General features: G+C 31.8%; 1 protein-coding gene and 1 long non-coding RNA gene across 2 annotated transcripts; one reads left to right on the top strand and one right to left on the bottom strand.

The window, feature by feature from the left end:
- The first annotated feature begins 2,219 nt into the window (after positions 1 to 2,219).
- LOC143051979 (uncharacterized) lies at positions 2,220 to 2,937 on the top strand. The gene is made up of 2 exons (XR_012970970.1): positions 2,220 to 2,427; positions 2,467 to 2,937. It is a non-coding gene; the product is annotated as an uncharacterized LOC143051979 (long non-coding RNA).
- Positions 2,793 to 18,343, bottom strand: LOC143051970 (menorin-like). The gene is made up of 4 exons (XM_076224947.1): positions 18,148 to 18,343; positions 11,856 to 12,014; positions 10,232 to 10,458; positions 2,793 to 8,332 (listed from the first exon to the last, which is right to left on the bottom strand). The coding sequence occupies exons 1-4, from the start codon at positions 18,278 to 18,280 to the stop codon at positions 7,205 to 7,207; spliced, it is 1,647 nt and encodes a 548-aa protein (XP_076081062.1). The 5' UTR covers positions 18,281 to 18,343; the 3' UTR covers positions 2,793 to 7,204.
- Positions 18,344 to 20,149: the final 1,806 nt, after the last annotated feature.

Below are 20,149 nucleotides of genomic sequence, written 5' to 3' on the forward strand. Positions count from 1 at the left end.
CCAAAGCATTTAGAGCAAATCTGACTGAGGTGAAATTGTTTATCAGGTCAAGATCTATCTGACCACAAATTTTCAGATGAATTGGATAGCCCTTTGTTGGGTTACTGCAGCCTGAATTGGTAATTTTAAGGACATTTTGCGGTTTATGATTATTATCTTGAATATTATTATAGATAGAAATAAACTGTAAACAGCCATTATGTTCAGCAAAGTAAGATCTACAAATAAGTTATGATCAAAATGATCAGTTGACCCCTTTTAACGAGTTAATGCATTTTATAGTCAATTTTTAACCGGATTTTTGTGACAAAAATGTCGGTTATTGGTTTGGGGATGTACGGCGGGCGGGCGGCAATCAATGTTGTCTGTGCATTAACTCGTGAACCGTTCAACCAAAGCTTTTAAAATTTTAATATGTTATTACTGACAACTATACGAAGGTCAAGTTCAATAATGACGATTTTGACTTTTACCGTTCAGGAGTTATGGTTCTTGAAAGATTGAAAAATGGAGTTTCCAGTCGTGTCCATGCATTTACGCATGAACTGTTCTACCAAAGCTTCCCAAATTTTATTATGTTGTTACTGATGACAGAATGGAGGTCAAGTTCAATAATGACGATTTTGACTTTTACCGTTCAGGAGTTATGGTTCTTGAAAGATGGAAAAATGGAGTTTCCAGTCGTGTCCGTGCATTTATGCATGAACTGTTCTACCAAAGCTTCCGAAATTTTAATATGCTGTTACTGATGACAAAATGGAGGTCAAGTTCAATAATGACGATTTTGACTTTTACCGTTCAGAAGTTATGGTTCTTGAAAGATTGAAAAATGGTGTTTCTCATCGTGTCCGTGCATTTTCTCATGAACCATTCAACCAAAGCTTTTGAAATTTTAATATGTTGTTACTGATGATAAAATAGAGGTGAAGTTCAATAATGACGATTTTGACTTTTACCGTTCAGGAGTTATGGTTCTTGAAAGATCGTAAAATGTCGTTTCCATTCACGTTGTTGCATTTACTCATGAACCTTTCAATCTAAGCTTTTCAAACTTTAATATGTTGATACTGATGACAAAATGGAGGTCAAATTTGATATTGACGATTTTCACTTTCACCATTCATCAGTAATGGTTCTTGTGATATTGCCAGGACACAAATAAATGTTAATAAATCCGGTTTGCTGTCGTTGTGACAGCCTCTTGTTAACAATTTTTCTTAAAAGTTTTGTAATCTTTTACAAAAATCTCTAAAACTACTGAGACAAATTTAACGAAACTTGTCCAAAATCATTATTAGGGAATCTAGTTAAAAAATGTTCCCGATGACCTCGCCCTCAAATCAAGATGGCCAACATGGCTAAAAATTGTACATGGGTTAAAATGCAGTTTTTGGCTCATATCTCCAAAACCAAAGCATTTAGAGCAAATCTGACGAGGATAAAATTGTTAATTAGGTCAACATCTATCTGCCCTAAATTTTCAGACCAATCAGGCTACCCCTGAATTGGTTATTTTGACAAAATTGTGCAGCATTTGTTTTATTATCTTCAATATTATTATAGTAAGAGATAAACTGTAAACAGAAATAATGTATAGCAAAATAAGACCTTCAAATAATTTTTACAAAATATTTTCCTTTGTAACTACTGGGCAAGTTCATTATAGATCGAGATAATTGTGAGCAGTAAGAATCATCAGTAAAAGTAAAATCTACAAATACACCACCATCGACAAAACACAATTTTGTCATGAATCCATCTGTGTCCTTTGTCTGATATGCACATAGACCAAGGTGAGCGACACCGGCTCCTTAGAGCCTCTAGTTTTTGTCATATTTAAAGATATTGATTTGTTCATTGGTATAGTTTTATCTGACATGTTTACAAACCAAGTTTAAATTTTGTACCTGTTTGATGATTATATGCATAGTTGTGGTACTTAGACGCTGACGGAATGTAGGATTGCTATGTCACGCTTTTTCCACTGAAGTCAAGACTCGACAAAAATGGCTAAAAAAGTTGAAGCATACAGAATTGAGAAACCCCCCAAATACCATTGCATATAGACCAAAACTCTAAGTGATTAGGTCTGTTAAAAAAATAGTTCCTATAATTATACACTGCATTCTACCATTCAAGAATTATCTATCTTGATGAATGGAAGAATTATAAAAATTGTGAATTCTGGATGATGTATGGAAAACTTTTTGAAATTAGAAGTATCCTTGTTTTAAATACATGTATGCACAAACAATAGCCTTTTAGTTGAGGCACAAATGGGAATAAATCTTCCCTGGTTTGATGCAATTGTTTCAACAGGCTGTTTTGAGTAGCAAGGTATACATATTGTAAATTCATTTCACTGATTCTTGCTATCCATTTAACAGACTTATTACCGGGTTTGAACTTGTATTATCTACATGACAGGTGCCACATGTGGAGCAACTTGTATTATCTACATGACAGGTGCCACATGTGGAGCAACTTGTATTATCTACATGACAGGTGCCACATGTGGAGCAGAATCTGCATACCCTTCTGGAGCACCTGAGATCACCCCCAGTTTTTGGTGGGGTTTGTATTTTGGTCTTTTTTTTTTTCTATGTTGTGTTTTGACTACTATTGTTAGTCTGTTCTGTCTTTTTTCTGTTTAAAAACGTCGTCAGTTTATCTTTTGATTTATGAGTTTCAATGCCCCTCTGGTTTCTTCTTTTATAAATGTTGCATTAAATGTTTCAATGATTGAAAACATTAAAGATGAAATCTTGTACACATCAAAATTTTTTAAAAAGTTTGAAAATCATATTTTAATTGTAAAAATAAATATTCAAATTGTATATAAAAGGAATGTATAGTATAGATATGTTATACAATTCATAGATGGTATGTGTCTGATATGATTACATAAACAATAAAGCAGTTATTCTAAGAAAACAAGTTATGTCCATTTCATGGATAAGAACACTGGTGAAAGATAACAAAAAATATAAAAATGCTTAATCTAAATGTGTACAAATCTAATTGTGTGTAAAATGAATAAAATGACATCTTGCATATAATTATCTACAAAATAAACAGTTCAGAATAAGTGTAGCATACATAGTATTGTCTTTTAAAACACAGAAATAGTGTATATAATAATCATTTGATATAGGCATTCAAAGACACAAAAGATCTATTCTAACACCAATATCAACAAAAAAGCAACCTTTGTATGTAAATTATATTTAACAAATCTAAATCCTTATAATAATAAACAATATAACAATATTGCTGTATTCTTTTTGTACTTATATCAAGTATTAAATAAATGGCATAGTTATTTATGTCATCACAACTATTAAATGATCTAACATTCTTAGAAAAAATAAACAATTACATAACACCAATGTCCAAATTATGATTACTAGTACACAATACATTTATTTACACTGTCATTATGCATTATTATGCATTACATGAGTAACAAGAATGTGTCCAAAGTACACGGATGCCCCACTTGCACTATCCTTTTCCAAGTTCCATGGACAGTGAAATTGGGTAATAATCTAATTTGGCATTAAAATTAGAAAGATTATACTATAGGGAACATATGTACTAAGTTTCAAGTTGATTGGACTTCAATTTCATCAAAAACTACCTTGACCAAAAACTTTAACCTGAAACTCCCACTTTCATTTTCTATGTTCAGTAGACTGTGAAATTGGGGTCAAAAGTCTAATTTGGCTTTAAAATCAGAAAGATCATATCATAAGCAACAAGTGTACTAAGTTTCAAGTTGATTGGACTTCAGTTTCATCAAAAACTACCTTGACCAAAAACTTTAACCTGAATGGAAACACGCACGAACGAACGGAGCACAGACCGGAAAACATAATGCCCCTCTACTATCGTAGGTGGGGCATAAAAATAGGGTATGACCAGACAAATGTTCGGCCTTGATTTTAGAAATAAACAAGAATGTGTCCATAGTATAGGGATGCCTCACTCGGACGATCATTTTCAATGTTCAGTGGACTGTGAAATTGGGATCAAAACTGTAATTTGGCATACAAATTTGAAAGATCATATCATAGGGAACATGTGTACTAAGTTTCATGTTGATTGGACTTCAACCTCTTCAAAAACTACCATGACCAAAAACTTTAACCTGAAGCGGGACAGACAAACGAACGAACCCACAGACCACAAAACATAATGCCCCCTCTACTACCGTAGGTGCCTTGGGGCATAAAAATAATGAAACTCCTCTGCATAGTTTCATCTTTTAAATGATAATTAGTTATTTGAAAATACTCTTGTTTCAGTTTTAAAACCTGTGGGGTCCAAAAAAGAAATATACAAGTGCAAAAATTACCTGGTTTTGATAACTCTTCATTATAATTTATATAAGAGAAATCAAGTACCAAAAGATAACAATTTCTTCAAAAGTATCTACCATCATGCATAAATTAACTTGTTCTATGGTGAAATATGTAAATTACTATAAACTACTGACATAACTTTTGACATGATCTAAAATACATTTAGCTCTAACTTCCATCAAAAATCCACCCTTTTGTTGAAGTTGGTATATATAATGATTCAATGTCCATCACTATTATTATTATAAGCAATAACAAGAATGTGTCCATAGTACACGAATGCCCCACTCGCACTATCATTTTCTATGTTCAGTGGACCATGAAATTGGGGTCAAAAGTTTAATTTGGAATTAAATTAGAAAGATCATATCATAGGGAACATGTGTACTAAGTTTCAAGTTGATGTAACTTTAACTTCATTAAAAACTACCTTGACCAAAAACTTTAACCTGAACTTCGCACTATCATTTTCTATGTTCAGTGGACCATGAAATTGGGGTCAAAACTATAATTTGGCATTAAAATTAGAAAGATCATATCATGGGGAACAAGTGTACTAAGTTGCAAGTTGATTGGACTTCAACTTCTTCAAAAACTACCTTGACCAAAAACTTTAACCTGAAGCGGACGGACGAATGGAGGCACAGACGGACGGACGGACGAACGAAAGGAGGCACAGACCAGAAAACATAATGCCCCTCTACTATCGTAGGTGGGGCATAAAAACAAATAGTAAAATTAATGAATTGTTTGTTTCCCATATTTCAGCTGACATAGTATTGGTACTTCTACACCAGTTTGCATGATCCTATGTAAACAGAAATTACCAGTATGTCAGAAGAAGTACTAAGATAATAATCAATTTGACATTTTTTTATTGACTGATGTTTGCTTTATGCTTCATCAGTGCAAAAAGGATATATCGCGGCCAGATCTTATTCAAGTATTTTACAATTTTAAGGACTTTTTTTAAGTTGGGGGACTAGCTATACGTAATGCTCATTTATAAAATTTTAGCAACAAAAATGTAAATGGTTGTTCATTTATAGAGACAATTTTCCACTAAAAATATGGTACATGTACATAATATATTGCACTTTGGTTAGTGAATAACGATATATAATGCATATTCAAGCTTTCTTACCAAAACAAAATACATTTTTAAAATGAGCAAAATAAAAATCACACATATAAATTATTTGTTTGTAGAAGCACATTATTTGAAAGTCCTATTGGAAAATGAAACAAGTGCATAAATGTTGGATCAAACTTGTGATCTAAATCATAACTAAGGCTAAGCCATGAGGACACAAACAATTCCAATTATATGTAGTATAACTGAATAAGTTCAGCAAACAAAGAAGTTTTACAGAGGTTTCATAAATAAAATAAAAATTTATAATCAATAGCAAAAAACTACTTCTACACTAATAATATATGGAAGTTTTAAATGCCCTTGACTGGCTATACAGCCCTAATACTAATGAGTGGTCGAGTTTACTTATATTGTGGCCTAAAAATTCAATACTGGTACTTGAAATTTTGGAAAACTATGCAAGCATGATAATTTACAACATGTACAAAAAGTGGGTGAGTTATTTTTTTCAAAACAGGGTTTTAATTCTGATTTCCTTATTTGTTTGTTGTTTGTTTGTTGGTTACAATTAATTAAAAAAAATGTGAAATGTGAATCAGGTATCCAAACCAGGGCTACTTAATCCCATTTCAAGCCTTCACATGGATGCATATATCTTATAATCTTCAATGTAAGGGATGACATCAAAAGTTCAATGAAGGATAAAAAACTTAATTCACATAGTTTTTTCACTGACCCCCACACCCCCCTTTTTAACTTAATTTGGGAAAAATTGATTGACCAATAGGGATATATGTAAAATCGATTTTGAATTAACAAAACTTGCAGCAATGTTGAACCCCCCCACCCCCAAACAATTGATTTAAGTTTTTTATCCTACATCGATCTTTTGATGTCGTCCCTAAAGAAGTAGTAATTAGCTGTAGATAATCTATTTTCAGTAAAATATGGCACTTTTGTATTAGTTTGCAAAATCCTGCATTTCAGCATGAAACCTTTATTTTATTAATAAAACAGAGCACAATATTCATATATCAGAGTTTTGCATTAGTGAGATATATTCCTGAATTTGAAATTATTTCTGTACAAATGTTGTAACAGCAAATTATAATAACACAATGACGATATTTTCAGGCCAGTACAAAGTTCTGAATACTGGGCTGGTTTTATCCACAGGAGAACTAATACAACAATTCAGAAAAACTTCTGGATACTGGGCTGGTTTTATCCACAGGAGAACTAATACAACAATTCAGAAAAAGTTCTGGATACTGGGCTGGTTTTATCCACAGGAGAACTAATACAACAATTCAGAAAAAGTTCTGAATACTGGGCTGGTTTTATCCACAGGAGAACTAATACAACAATTCAGAAGAAGTTCTGGATACTGGGCTGGTTTTATCCACAGGAGAACTAATACAACAATTCAGAAAAAGAAAACTAACAAACTATATTTCAATTTAAAAGAGAAATAGAGTCTGGTAATGGATATTTAAAGGCATGCACAAATATTCATCATTGTAGTCCAAATAAAACTAAAGATATAAACTTTAACATATTTGTTCAGTCATCATTTGCAAAGAACAGGGAAAATTTCAAAAGGACTGTCAAACACTATTTTTTATAAGTAGTAATGGGAATAATCTCCACTTTCAACTAAGTTCTTAACTAGAAGAGAACAATTCGAAAAAAACCAAAGTCCTAAAAAATTTATAAAAATATAAAGATTTAAAAGGGAATTACTTCAACTCATTTTAACATTCACTGGTTGACGTTTTGGATTATATTCTAAATGTAATTCATCAATAACAGCATATCTATTACTATCTTCTAATTTAACAATAAATGGATGCATCTCATCACCAATATCTCTTGGGACATGAACTCGTAAAACAGCATGTTTACCTCTTTCACGCTTAACACTTTGGAAAGTTTCACAATCATTTAGGATATCAACAGTAAATATAATTTCATGACCTGCATCTGAAACACTGAATCCATAACAATCTGTTGAACTCAGAGAAAATCTCTGATGACCTTTTTTTATCGGAGGAGTTATTCCACGACTGTCAACTTTCATTTGTCCATCCATGCCTAGGAAACAGAATATACCATTAATATGTTCAAAATCATTATATTTTGAAGATCTTACTACTATATTGAGACCTGTTTCTCCTTGTTCAACTGGTCTGTTCTTTCTATTTATAAACATAACTCGTCCATGCAAGATATTGTGAGGTGACGGACGATATTTACCTTTAGTTAAAACAAAAACAGCTTTACTAGTAAGAACAAGTGCCTCTTCACTACCTAGAACTGAATGCTGCTGGACATGAAGTCCCATCTTTAACCATTGCATGGGCCTGAAAGCCACATTGTCTCTCATGTGAACTAACGGATCTAACTCGTTTTTGGATAGATGACGATTTTTATTGAGATATTCATCAAGATCTGGGTTACTGATATCCCAAAAAGAGGTAGCTGGATCAAACCTATAAGCTATATGCATGAGCTCCTTATTCACATGTTGTTTGTCCTCCTCTGGTTGATATACCAATATAGAACCTCTAGTGTTGTCAGTCAGCCATTTTAACTGAGGTACAGAGTTTCTTATCAATGAAGCTCTAACTGTAAATACAATTGGAGGTTCAATCTCATGGGCATGTACAAAGTGATACATATCAAGGGTCATATTCCATGTGTATCCTTTCTGACTTAGGTCTGTATGAGTTCCTGTTGTCCATCCTAATGAAAGTGTACATTCAGGAAACAATCTTTGGACATGTTTGATGAATCTGATGCCATCGACTCTTGGTTCATGGCCTAGAGGACCTTTAATAATATTTGCATGTAACCACACTGGAACTTGTAGCTAAAATAATAAAAAACAATGTCATTAAATAAACTAATTTGATAAAATAAATATATTTCATATCATATTCTTCTTAAAAATCTTAATATTAATAAAAATATCAATGGACAATATTTTCTGTTACACAATGCAGTATGTAAACAATCAATTTAAGACAAAGTGACCTAATTCATACTAGTAATTTTTTTAGCCCTTTATCATGTTATAGCTTGCTGTTCTGTGTAAGCAAATTGCAAGGCTCCGTGTTGAAGATCGTACTTTGACCTGTAATGGTTTACTTTTACAAATGTGACTTGGATGTTGTCTCACTGGCACTCATACCTGGCAAATATTCTAAAATCTATTTCCCAATCTTCATTTGATGTAGATATTGCTCCAGTTATTTTTTTAATATTTCATTTGACTCTTTGCTACAACCCATCTCAAGAAACTGAAATGCTTAAACCCGATACAAGCCGCACAAACTACACATTATAAAGTAAATACCTTTTAATATAAAAATAATACCATCTACTCAAATTTCAGCTGTAAAACGGAGAACTCAATTTATATATATTAACATGTAACACTTGTGGCATTCAGTATGTGGGAGAAACAATGGATAAATTCAATATTAGGCTCAATAACCATCATTCATGGCACAAAACTAACAAAAACTGTCCTCTCACAAGACATTTTCGCTCAAAGAAACATCCTTTTGATAATGTTACTTTCCAAATCATAGAAGACAACACTGAGTGGGACACCACAGCGAGAAGGAGAAGAGAAAACTTTTGGATCCATCAGCTCTACACTTAAGAACCTGGTTGTCTTAAGGAAAAAGATGAGAAAAGATACAGGAAAGATAAAGAATAAGGTAGTACAGTTTTTATCCTGTAATATTGGCCAATAGACATTGTAATCTTCAACCACCAATTTGGTAAATAGTCTTGGAACTTCATTCAAATTATGTATTATTTACAAGGCAGCTGAATCATGTGCAACATGTACATTGAGCTGCAAATTTTTTTTATTATCTACATCTGATTTCATCTGGATACATTTGTAGATGCATAATTGATAAAGCTACTTTATTTTTTCATTTGTAAACATTTTAAACATTCTATTATTTACATACAAAATAGTGTGTTAAAATTACATTGTGAGGCAATATATATAATTATTTGTGTAATTGAATTAATCTCTGCACTGATCTGCTGATTAATCCACTCTCATAGATTTGTATATCATGTGCTGCTATTTGTAGGCACTTATAGTAATAGATTACATATGTAAGCCTGAAAATCAACCCTAACATATGTACATAAACACATTACATTTTCAAACCCCAGAAGAATTTAGATGAAGACTAAAGTTTTTAGTGGTTCATAAACTGAAGATGACTCGATGTTAAACTGAATTGTAACATCACGACTGACATGTTTACTATTTTACTATACACATGTTTTAGAAAATCAGTTGCCAATGGCTGAACTCAATAGATCAGGTACAAAGCACACAAAACAAGAATGTGTCCCAAGTACACGGATGCCCCATCTGCACTACCATTTTCTATGTTCAGTGGACCGTGAAAATGGGATAAAATCTCTAATTTGGCATTAAAATTAGAAAGATCATATCATAGGGAACATGTTTACCAAGTTTCAAGTTGATCAGACTTCAACTTCATCAAAAACTACCTCGACCAAAAACTTTAACCAAAACTTTAACCTGAAACGGGACAGACGGACGAACAGACGGACGGACGCAGACCAGAAAACATAATGCCCATAAATGGGGCATAAAAAACTTTCTTCCTTTTTTACCATTTTATTTTTATTTTACCAGACGCTTATATTGATGAGTAAAAATTAAATAGATACATGTATCAGCAAAATATTTATCTCTAAATAATCTTACTTTATGTTTGACTGCCTTCAGTTTCTCCAAAGTAATTTCTACAGCATCTGTTGACTGGAAGTCTAACTTAAATCCTTTCTTTTTTGTAGTAACAAATAATGCTAACCATTCCTCCAGGTTAATATCACTAGAAGTATCTGGTAATTTAGCCATGATTGGCTCTAAACTCTGTTTATCTGTACCTTGACCTTGAAGCATCACATCAGCTTCTACCATTTGTGCATCACCTATGACATATCAAAAACATGCTTTATTATAAATGCTTTTAGTTTATACCATCAGCAATACAATGAAATTCAATCAAAACACTTTTTATTTTAATTTTTTGCCCCCAATATCACAATATTTACTGATAAAATATAGTATTCAACAAAGACAAATTTGTAAGGGTTCCATGGAACCCAGTGTCCTGCCTACTTTTGCTGTAAGTCGCAGGCTCAACAAAAGTGAGGAAAAAATCAATAAAAATATTCCTCTTAAAGACTTAATACTATCTTTTGATTATAAGAAGCTTCTGTCCAAGTTTGGTAAAAATCCAGGATAGTTTATGAATCTAATAAATGTTTTAAAAACTTTTAACTGCAGACTGTATGTAATGTTTACTGGAAGAAAAACAAAGTCCATTTATAAGTAAAATACAGATACACAGGTACAAAATATTAACAAAATTTCCTTCTAGATACCAGCTTTTGATCATAAACAATTAAGCTTCTGTCCAAGTTTGGTACAAATTAAAAATAGTATAAGAAAGTTATTAAAATCTAAAATAATAAATGTATGTAATGTTTCCCTCCAGAAAAACTAAGTCCATTTATAATTAAAATGCGGAAAAAATAGAATTTTATTTTTACAAAATTTACTTCTGGATACTATCTTATGATCATAAACAAGCTTCTGTCCAAGTTTGGTAGAATTCCAGTATAGTAAGAAAGTTATAAAATTTCAAAAACTTTAACCACAGAGTGAATATTTGTGGATGCTGCCACCGCCGACGGAATGTAGGATCGCTTAGTCTCGCTTTTTCGACTAAAGTCGAAGGCTCAACAAAAATGGATAGAAACTGCATCTTTTTAGAGTTTAAACATGCAAAATGGCAAATTATTCTCAATATCAAATAATATACAATTAGTGTCTTTTGAATTAAACCAAATACTTACCAAAACACAAGACAATAATTGCTTTATTCCATATTGAATTTCCAAGAGAGTACCCCGAGGAAATGTAAGTAATGACAATTAGTTACCAAAACCAAAAACCTCTAATGATTTTAACATAATAATACATATAAAAGCATGCAACGCTTTGCATGGTGAAAGTACCCTATTCCATACTTGAATATGCTTATCAATTCAAAATTTCATTCATATAGAAAACCCTTATAATTTGCTTTCAATATGGAATAATATGTATAATATTGTTCACATGATGCATCTGATATAGGTCAGTCAAGTATCAGAAATAATGCATTTGAGATTTTTTTTATCATATATTTGCTTAAGTTATTCAAGCCTATTGCATTAATTAGAAAATTGCAAAATTTGCCTAATTTTTAAGATATTCCAAACAGGGTTTAAGCACCAGCAATACTATTCCTTAAACATATTTAAATACAAACGTTTCATACCTTTCATTGCCTTTCGTAATGTAAGTCTGCTGTTAGCTCCATGGAACCATTTAATATTGACACCATCATTTTCTGCATTGGTAAAATAATACAATGTTGGTGTCCCTGGACCTATCTTCAAAAGTGGTATCTTGTTGATAAGAAAAAAAGGTATTATGCCTGCAAAAGAGGATTAATAAATTTAATTTCCAAAGTTTGAAGTTTGATGATAAATTGAAACACAATATTCAGATACGTCAACAAGAGGAAAATAACAATAGATAATGATATAATAAACCTACTTAAAATTGTTGACCATAATCTTTCTTGCTTTAGGTCATGTGACATGCCACTGACAAAACTTGTATTGGTAGATAATTGAATGAACATACAAAAAAATATGTGATGGTCATTTTAGAACAATAATGAATATGAACAAAATGAAATGATTTCGTTTAAATTTTAGCTTTTTTTTCCATTACCAACAGTTACTGTTTTTAAGTGACAAATGCAACCTCTCTGTCTTATCCTATTTTTCATATATAGATTGCTGTCTTATATCTAGCTAATATACATGTAGATCAACTTTATTTTTCATTTGCATATAGTGTATTCATATTTTACATAGTCTTAAATTATCTTTAATCAATCAACATTAAACTAAGCATAAATATGATCATTTAATGAGGCAATACACAAAATAAAATAATGAAAAATATTTCCGTTTTGATTACGCTTTCATCTTGTTTGGTTTCAATTATTTCAGTTCATTGTCTTTCACAAACTATGTCTGTATTTCATGTATTTTTTGGACAACAGGAATTGAGGTTGAAATTTTGGCATGGGAGCCTATATCTTAAATTTTGTAGCCCACATATATAGTTCTATACAAGAAAAGCAGAAATTTAAGTAGCCCACACCAAATTTTTGGGCCATTGGCGAGTGGGCTCTGCCAATTTGGAACCCTGGACAATGATGCACAAATAATGCATTTTGCATGCAGTCAGTTTATTATATATTAAATAAAGGCAACAGTAGTATACCGCTGTTCAAAACTCATAAATCCATGGACAAAAAACAAAATCGGGGTAACAAACTAAAACCGAGGGAAACGCATTAAATATAAGAGGAGAACAACGACACAACACCGAAACGCAACACACACAGAAACGGACCAAGCAACAGACAAAACACCACGAGAATAACAAATATAACATCAAAACCAAATACATGAATTTGGGATAGACAAGTACCGTGCCACGTCTTATCTCAAAAATAAGAGAAAACACAAACGACTCAACGTTAAAATGCAACACACACAGAAACGAACAATATTATAACAATGGCCATCTTCCTGACTTGGTACAGGACACTTTTAAAGGGGAATAAAAGTGGTGGGTTGAACCTGGTTTTATGGCATGCCAAACCTCGCACTTTAATGGCAAAGTTAAATATAACATTGAAATGACAACATAATATTACAGGACTACAATACAAATAAAAAGGAGACCATATTAGACAAAGAAAAGCATGATTAATAGATAACAAAAAGCATCAGGTTTAAAATTCAATACGCCAAAAACGCGTCTTGTCCACACAAGACTCACTAGTGACGCCCAGATATAAAAACAATTCAAATTTAATGAAATCAAACAAAAATTTTTTTTAATTTTGGACCCTTTTGGCCCCTAATTCCTAAACTGTTGGGACCAAAACTCCCAAAATCAATCCCAACCTTCCTTTTCTGGTCATATACCTTGTGCTTAAATTTCATAGATTTCTATTTACTTATACTCAAGTTATAGTGCGAAAATCAAATGTCTTCGGACAACGACGACAAAGACAACGCCAAACCAATATACAACCAAAAAATTTTTCGCATAAAAATGTGTGATGCTTTATTACTTTATATATTGACTCAATGACTCAATAAATTGATATGCACTTTCTGGTCGCTAAAGGACAAGGTACGATAAGGCCTGTTTTTGACCCCCCCTATTTTTTCATTTTTCAAATTCTGTTTTGGAAAGCTACTTATCACGTTGAAATATTCCCTTAGGTTTGAAGTTTGTTTAGATGAACTTCAAAACCATTAATTTCAGAAAATTGGTGAGGTGAGGGGGGTAAAAGTGTACCAAAAACACCAAAAAAAGGAAAAATTTATTAGGGTGTGCCTACGTGACCCAGAGAAAATTACGCGATTTAGATATCAAAAACAGTGCTAATGACATCACATTGGAATAAAAAAAATCCTGGTTGACGTTGCGCAAGAACTTAAAAACTAAAAACTCATTGTATGAAACAACTGGAAAGTGAATAATAATTATAATATTTGAATAATAACAGAAAGTTGACCCCCTCACCTCACCCAGTTGCTAAAACTAGTGGTTTTGAAGTTCATCCAAACAAACTTCAAAGTCATAAGAAACCTCAAATCAAAAAAAATAATGCATACGTTTGTTTATAACTCAATGGATAGTTTTCATTATAAAACTTATGTACATATACTTTTTTCTGAAGAAAATTCTTAATTTATTCATATTTAGAAGAAGTTTACTTTATTTTAATTGATTCCTTCCAGGAAGCAATTTCCCCCCCGACATATTTTCCGTATGCAAAGTGACCTCAGTGTGACCCATCTTGTAAAAATCTGGTGATCACAATATGCATGGATGTCCTTAAAATAAACTAATATCTGAATTTACATACATGTTAAACATGTGCTCAATTTCCATGCTTTTTTGATGATTTTTTGTCGATTGTTGACAAACAGGTGACAATCGTTAAACTTTGGCTTCAAAACACGAACTTTAATTACCTGCCATATTTTCACAACAACACTGACCGATTGAAAAAAAAAAAAACGATTATACGAAATTTACACGAAAAAAATGATAAATTCGTGCACAGAAGACTAAGTTTATGATGTCTGTATGCATTGGTTCAAGAATTGGAAGAACATTATTTTTCACCAGTCACTCGTTTCTTATGACTTTCAAGCATCAGGGAATATTTTAACATAAATAATAAGTACCTTTCAAAAACAGAATCTCAAAAAGGAGAAAATAGGGGGCCAAAAACAGGCCTTATCATACCTTATCCTTTGTTTTCTTGCCGCTATATAGTCTTCTTGTCGATTCTTGTCACTAAATAATTGGTCTTGTCACTTCTTGTTGCTAAAATACTTCTTGTCGCTAATTAGTGAGACTGCTTAAGCTATAAGCCATAGAGGTATGGTTACAATGTAGGTTAGGGCACTTGCTTCTGTTTGCCAGTGGTTTATTATTCATGGAACCCCGGAGGATATATTTAGGTTAGGGTATGGTCAATGTTGGGGTAATTTTATAAGATAAGGATAGTTTATGGTAGATTTTATATTGGGGTTTGGACCCTGAGCTAGGGTAACACGAATTACCGAATAACAGTGTTATTATCCGAATAACTCATGTAATTACCGAATAACTCTTCAAATATCAATATTAACACATTTAAGTGACTTTTAAACATATATTATTGAATAAAATTATATTAGAAGTGTATTTTATAACCTAAAAATAAAAAAAAAGTTGCAGGTAAGTTAATATTGATCATTATAAAATTATGGATATCGGTGTGTACTTCCAAGATGGCGACCAAGGAAAACGTAAGAAATGAAGAAAAGAAAGATTGCATACAATCCCTCAACGTGTTCATCTTAGACCGTAAAGTGGAGCCCTCACGCCACGTCACGGCAATGAACAATGTGAGGGTGGGCATTTTTTAAAATAAAATATGGAATAGTAAACTATTTAAATTAGTTTTTGTTTTAATTTTAGTTATTAAAAAAATATTATCTTTATCATATTTTTATATTTGTGATTTAGAAATGGATGTTAACTAAGCCCCTTTAAATCTATAAAATTACAACTATTAAGATATCCTGCACAAGGCACGGGCTTATCTGTCATAGTCCGCGGAAATACTTTATTTAGAATTTATTGTAAAAAATTTATAACTACTAAGATATCCTGCACAAGGCACGGGCTTATCTGTCATAGTCCGCGGAAATACTTTATTTAGAATTTCAACCTGAAAACATGCGAAACAATACTATACATGCATTATGTATCAAGTGCATAAAACAGCAGTGGGGAAACAACAAAAGAAAAATGCATTAAACAGAATAAAAATAAATTGCGTAAACAAAACTGTATACTTACTTAAACACTAAAATAATTGAAAAAAGATAATTGAACCTGCATTGGTTGCAACGTAAACATGTACTTACCAGTATAACTACATACGAAATATACATCATGAAGAAAACATCGTTCTTTGTTCCTTGCGGTATGCCGTCGTGTGATTCTGCTTCGGTGAAGGTTGATAACAGATCGATCACTTCATTTGTTTACAAGAATGAGCTCTGTAGGCATCTGAATTATCGGCTACGGTTACAACTTCAGGTTCCACATCAGGTTCTATACTTACCACTATACTTACCAGTGGCACAAAATGGTTCGGAATAAACGGTCCAGCTGAATCTATGAAACGGGTCCACATAATGGTACACATGGGTATTGCAGATAAATTAACACCTCTGCCACATACATGACTAAAATAATCCAAAAGTTCTTACATATTTTATAATTTACAAATTAGAATTTGCCAGAAGAAAGCTTTTTTTAACAGGAAAACTCAAATTAACTTTATTAAAATATCTTTTTTTAATAATTTTTTATTTTAAATAATCAAAAATTATTGGTGAAACATTGAACATTATTACCCTTTGACAGAAAACTAACATAGGATGTACATATTGTATATAGTTGTAAATATTTATTTGTGTTCTATTTTTCATTATTATAATTATTGGTGTTGGTAATGCAGCCTTGGTATACCAAGACAGTCACAAGCCTGTTTAATGCAGAGTGTCCATACTGTAATATAATTTCATTATCTCTTAATGATTAATTATGTAATGGGCACGTGTCAGTAAACAACAACCCAATTAACAATCTAACAGAAGTGTGAGGTAATGATTATTTTGTTTATTGGAACTAATTAACTCATTATCACTTTCAAATTATTCAATGTATGAAAATAAATAAAAGTAGCAATAAAAAAAACGTAAATACTAATTTCATTATTTTTAATTCTGATTTTTTAGTAATTTAAATTAAGTAAATTAAATACATTTTAAATGAAATAAGAAATAAATGAAATATAATAAACTAGGTGAAAGATTGTCTTCTTTGAAATTAAATATTTTATTTTATTTTTCTTGTACAATGTTTCACTCTCTATTAATAATATAAAAAACCCAATTTCGCATTTGTATAGCTTATAATAAAAGGTATGTATGAAAATTACTTACCTTTCTAACGCCTTGGCCATGTCATACTTGTTGTCTGTAAAGCAACAGTCCTTACAAAGGAACTTTAGAGACACATCTGACCAGACTAATAACAATGCATCATCCATTGGGACACAAGCACTGTGAACCCAACGATCACAACAACTGCATTGAATGGTGCAATCAACACATTCTTCATCACATTGAACACACGGATATAAAGCCATTTTAAAAATGGAAGACAGCACACATGTATTCATGGCTTTTTATACAAAATTAAAGTGACTTGTAAAAACATTTATATTTGCCAATGAAAATCTTATATTTAGTTTTGAGAAAATTTTATTAGAATAAACATAAAAATCATCCATTCAGAAGCTTTGTTTTTATTAAAACAATCAATTATAATAATTTTTTGATTAGATTTGAATTGAATATGTGAAAATTCTTAATTACATTTTATTTAATGTTGAGTAAATTGTTATGAAAAGTAATTAGTGATTGGAGTAATTGCATTGCTTTGATGTACTGGTTAAATTTTCAAATCCTTTCTGAAAAACAATTATTAGACAATTCTCTGTATATACAGTAAATTATTTAATACTATATTTTCATAGCGTTTTCCTTTGAAGGCATATATGCAATCTTTCTTTTCTTCATTTCTTACGTTTTCCTTCGTCGCCATCTTGGAAGTACACACCGATATCCATAATTTTATAATGACCAATATTAACTTACCTGCAACTTTTTTTTTATTTTTAGGTTATAAAATACACTTCTATTATAATTTTATTCAATAATATATGTTTAAAAGTCACTTAAATGTGTTAATATTGATATTTGAAGATTTATTCGGTAATTACATGAGTTATTCGGATAATAACACTGTTATTCGGTAATTCGAGGTACCGCCCTGAGCTACAGTAAAACTAAAACTTAAAGAAAGCCAAACATAGAGTATAGGGAGATGAACCGACTTACCGCCATTTACTCTGTAGTATACCAGAAAGAATACTATGCCTAGTATAACATGACAAACAATATACTGTTTGAATTTTTTCGGACCAGGAAATTGACCCATTCTATTCACAAATTGTGCTGAGCGAGCTGCCATAGCGTTGATTCATATGGACTGTTTACAAATCCTATTGGACAACAGAGAGCCGGCGGACAGGGGACAGTAAACCAGATTAAAAGAGTAAACAACGGTTTCGGTTGGAATATCCGGACAGTTGTGATAGTCGAGCCGACCCCAAGTCGATCCAAGTCGCTTCGGCCCAAATCAAACCGGCCCCAATTTAAAAATATTTATACTAAAGCGATAATACAAGTCTAAATTTAAAACAACGTTCAAACCTATAATTGCGTTGGATAAATACTGCAAACGTGTAAATAAACAAATTTCATGGGAGAGGGGTCTAAATACCGAGCACAAACAACATTTGGAATTTCCAAACGGACCAAAAAATTGAAAAAGTATATTTTAACTAACAAAAGAACAAAGTTATGTTCTTTTGTAAAGCAAAATTCTATCCATATGAAATCCCATCCGTCGGAAAAAATGTCAAAGAAGTGTTGTTATTTTTTTATCCGGAGGAAAATATTTCACTGTGATATATTTTCCATTGCCGTGAAGTTCTACCTGGGAAGTTAAAATATTGAATAGTTAATAATAAAAAAAATTAATCTTTGCAAATACTACGGACTAATAATAGTGTATTTCAATATAAGTTCAATTAGTAAATAAATTATAATGGGAAATAATTTCACAGATTATAATCAAAAATAATATCATGAAATATTAAAGTAATGTCATTCTTTTAAAAGACAATTATCATGAAACATATGAAACAAAACCAGAAGTAATTTCTCAGATCTTATTTGTGTATACCGAGTACTATAAAATTCCTCGACATGCCAACTTGTCAAAAACTTCAAACGAGAAAAAAAGACGACCTAATTTTCTATCAAAATACAAAAGAAACAACAAGTAACATTTATTTATTACAGTGGCGTAGCTTGCCTTCTGTTTATACCGAGGCAGGGAAGCTATAGAGGTTTTTATAATTTGAACAAGAAAAAATCGTTAAAAATAGTTGCTGTTCGATGTTATTTCATCATAATAATGTTTATTATGTGCCTTACTATCTATACTCAAAGCTATAAAAATAACAAAATACGTGAAGGTATCACATTAGACAACCAATGAAAAGTCAGTTTCCTGACTTGATAGCAGTTACAGAAAGCAGGAACATATATATATTGACATACTGTTCCCAGCAGAAAGCCAGCTCAAATGCCTACACTGAAAATCTAAATTAGTCACGATGACTATTCAGTTAGTCAAATATCAGCCGAAAGGTAGTCAAAAGCATATATGACTACCCATCAAGTCATTATGACTACCTGCATGGTCAATTGACTATGTTAGTGGTCACAGCACCACGTGGTGTAGAGTATCGGTTTTCACGCGCACTCTTTCGCGTTCCCTTTGTTCCATAGAGTGTGTAGATGTAAACAAACCAGAAGGCACGGAAACTGTTATTTTGTCATATAAACCAATTGTTTAAAGTAAGTATGATATATATTTGTTTTAATTCTAACTTACAAAAATTGAATATAAGAAAAAGGAGTGTATAAATGAAAGTAATATCGGCACATGTTGACGTAACGACAATAAAAAAGGGGGGATATGTATACGGGATATCAATTTTGATACACATACAACGTATTGTCGATTGAAAAGAGTATTTAGCGATATCTTTTTTTCACCTGAGCAAAAACTGTTAAAAATAAACACTGCAATCGATATTCACAACAATGAATTAAAAACTCAAGGTGGCTGTCAAGATCCTGGTGCTTACATTTCAATGCTGTGATATAGGATGGGTGGCTGTCAAGATCCTGGTGCTTACATTACAATGGTGTGTTATAAGATGGGTGGCTGTCAAGATTCTGGTGCTTATATTACAATGTTGTGTTA

Source organism: Mytilus galloprovincialis, chromosome 1 (genome assembly GCF_965363235.1).
Source record: "Mytilus galloprovincialis chromosome 1, xbMytGall1.hap1.1, whole genome shotgun sequence".
NCBI lineage: Eukaryota > Metazoa > Mollusca > Bivalvia > Mytilida > Mytilidae > Mytilus > Mytilus galloprovincialis.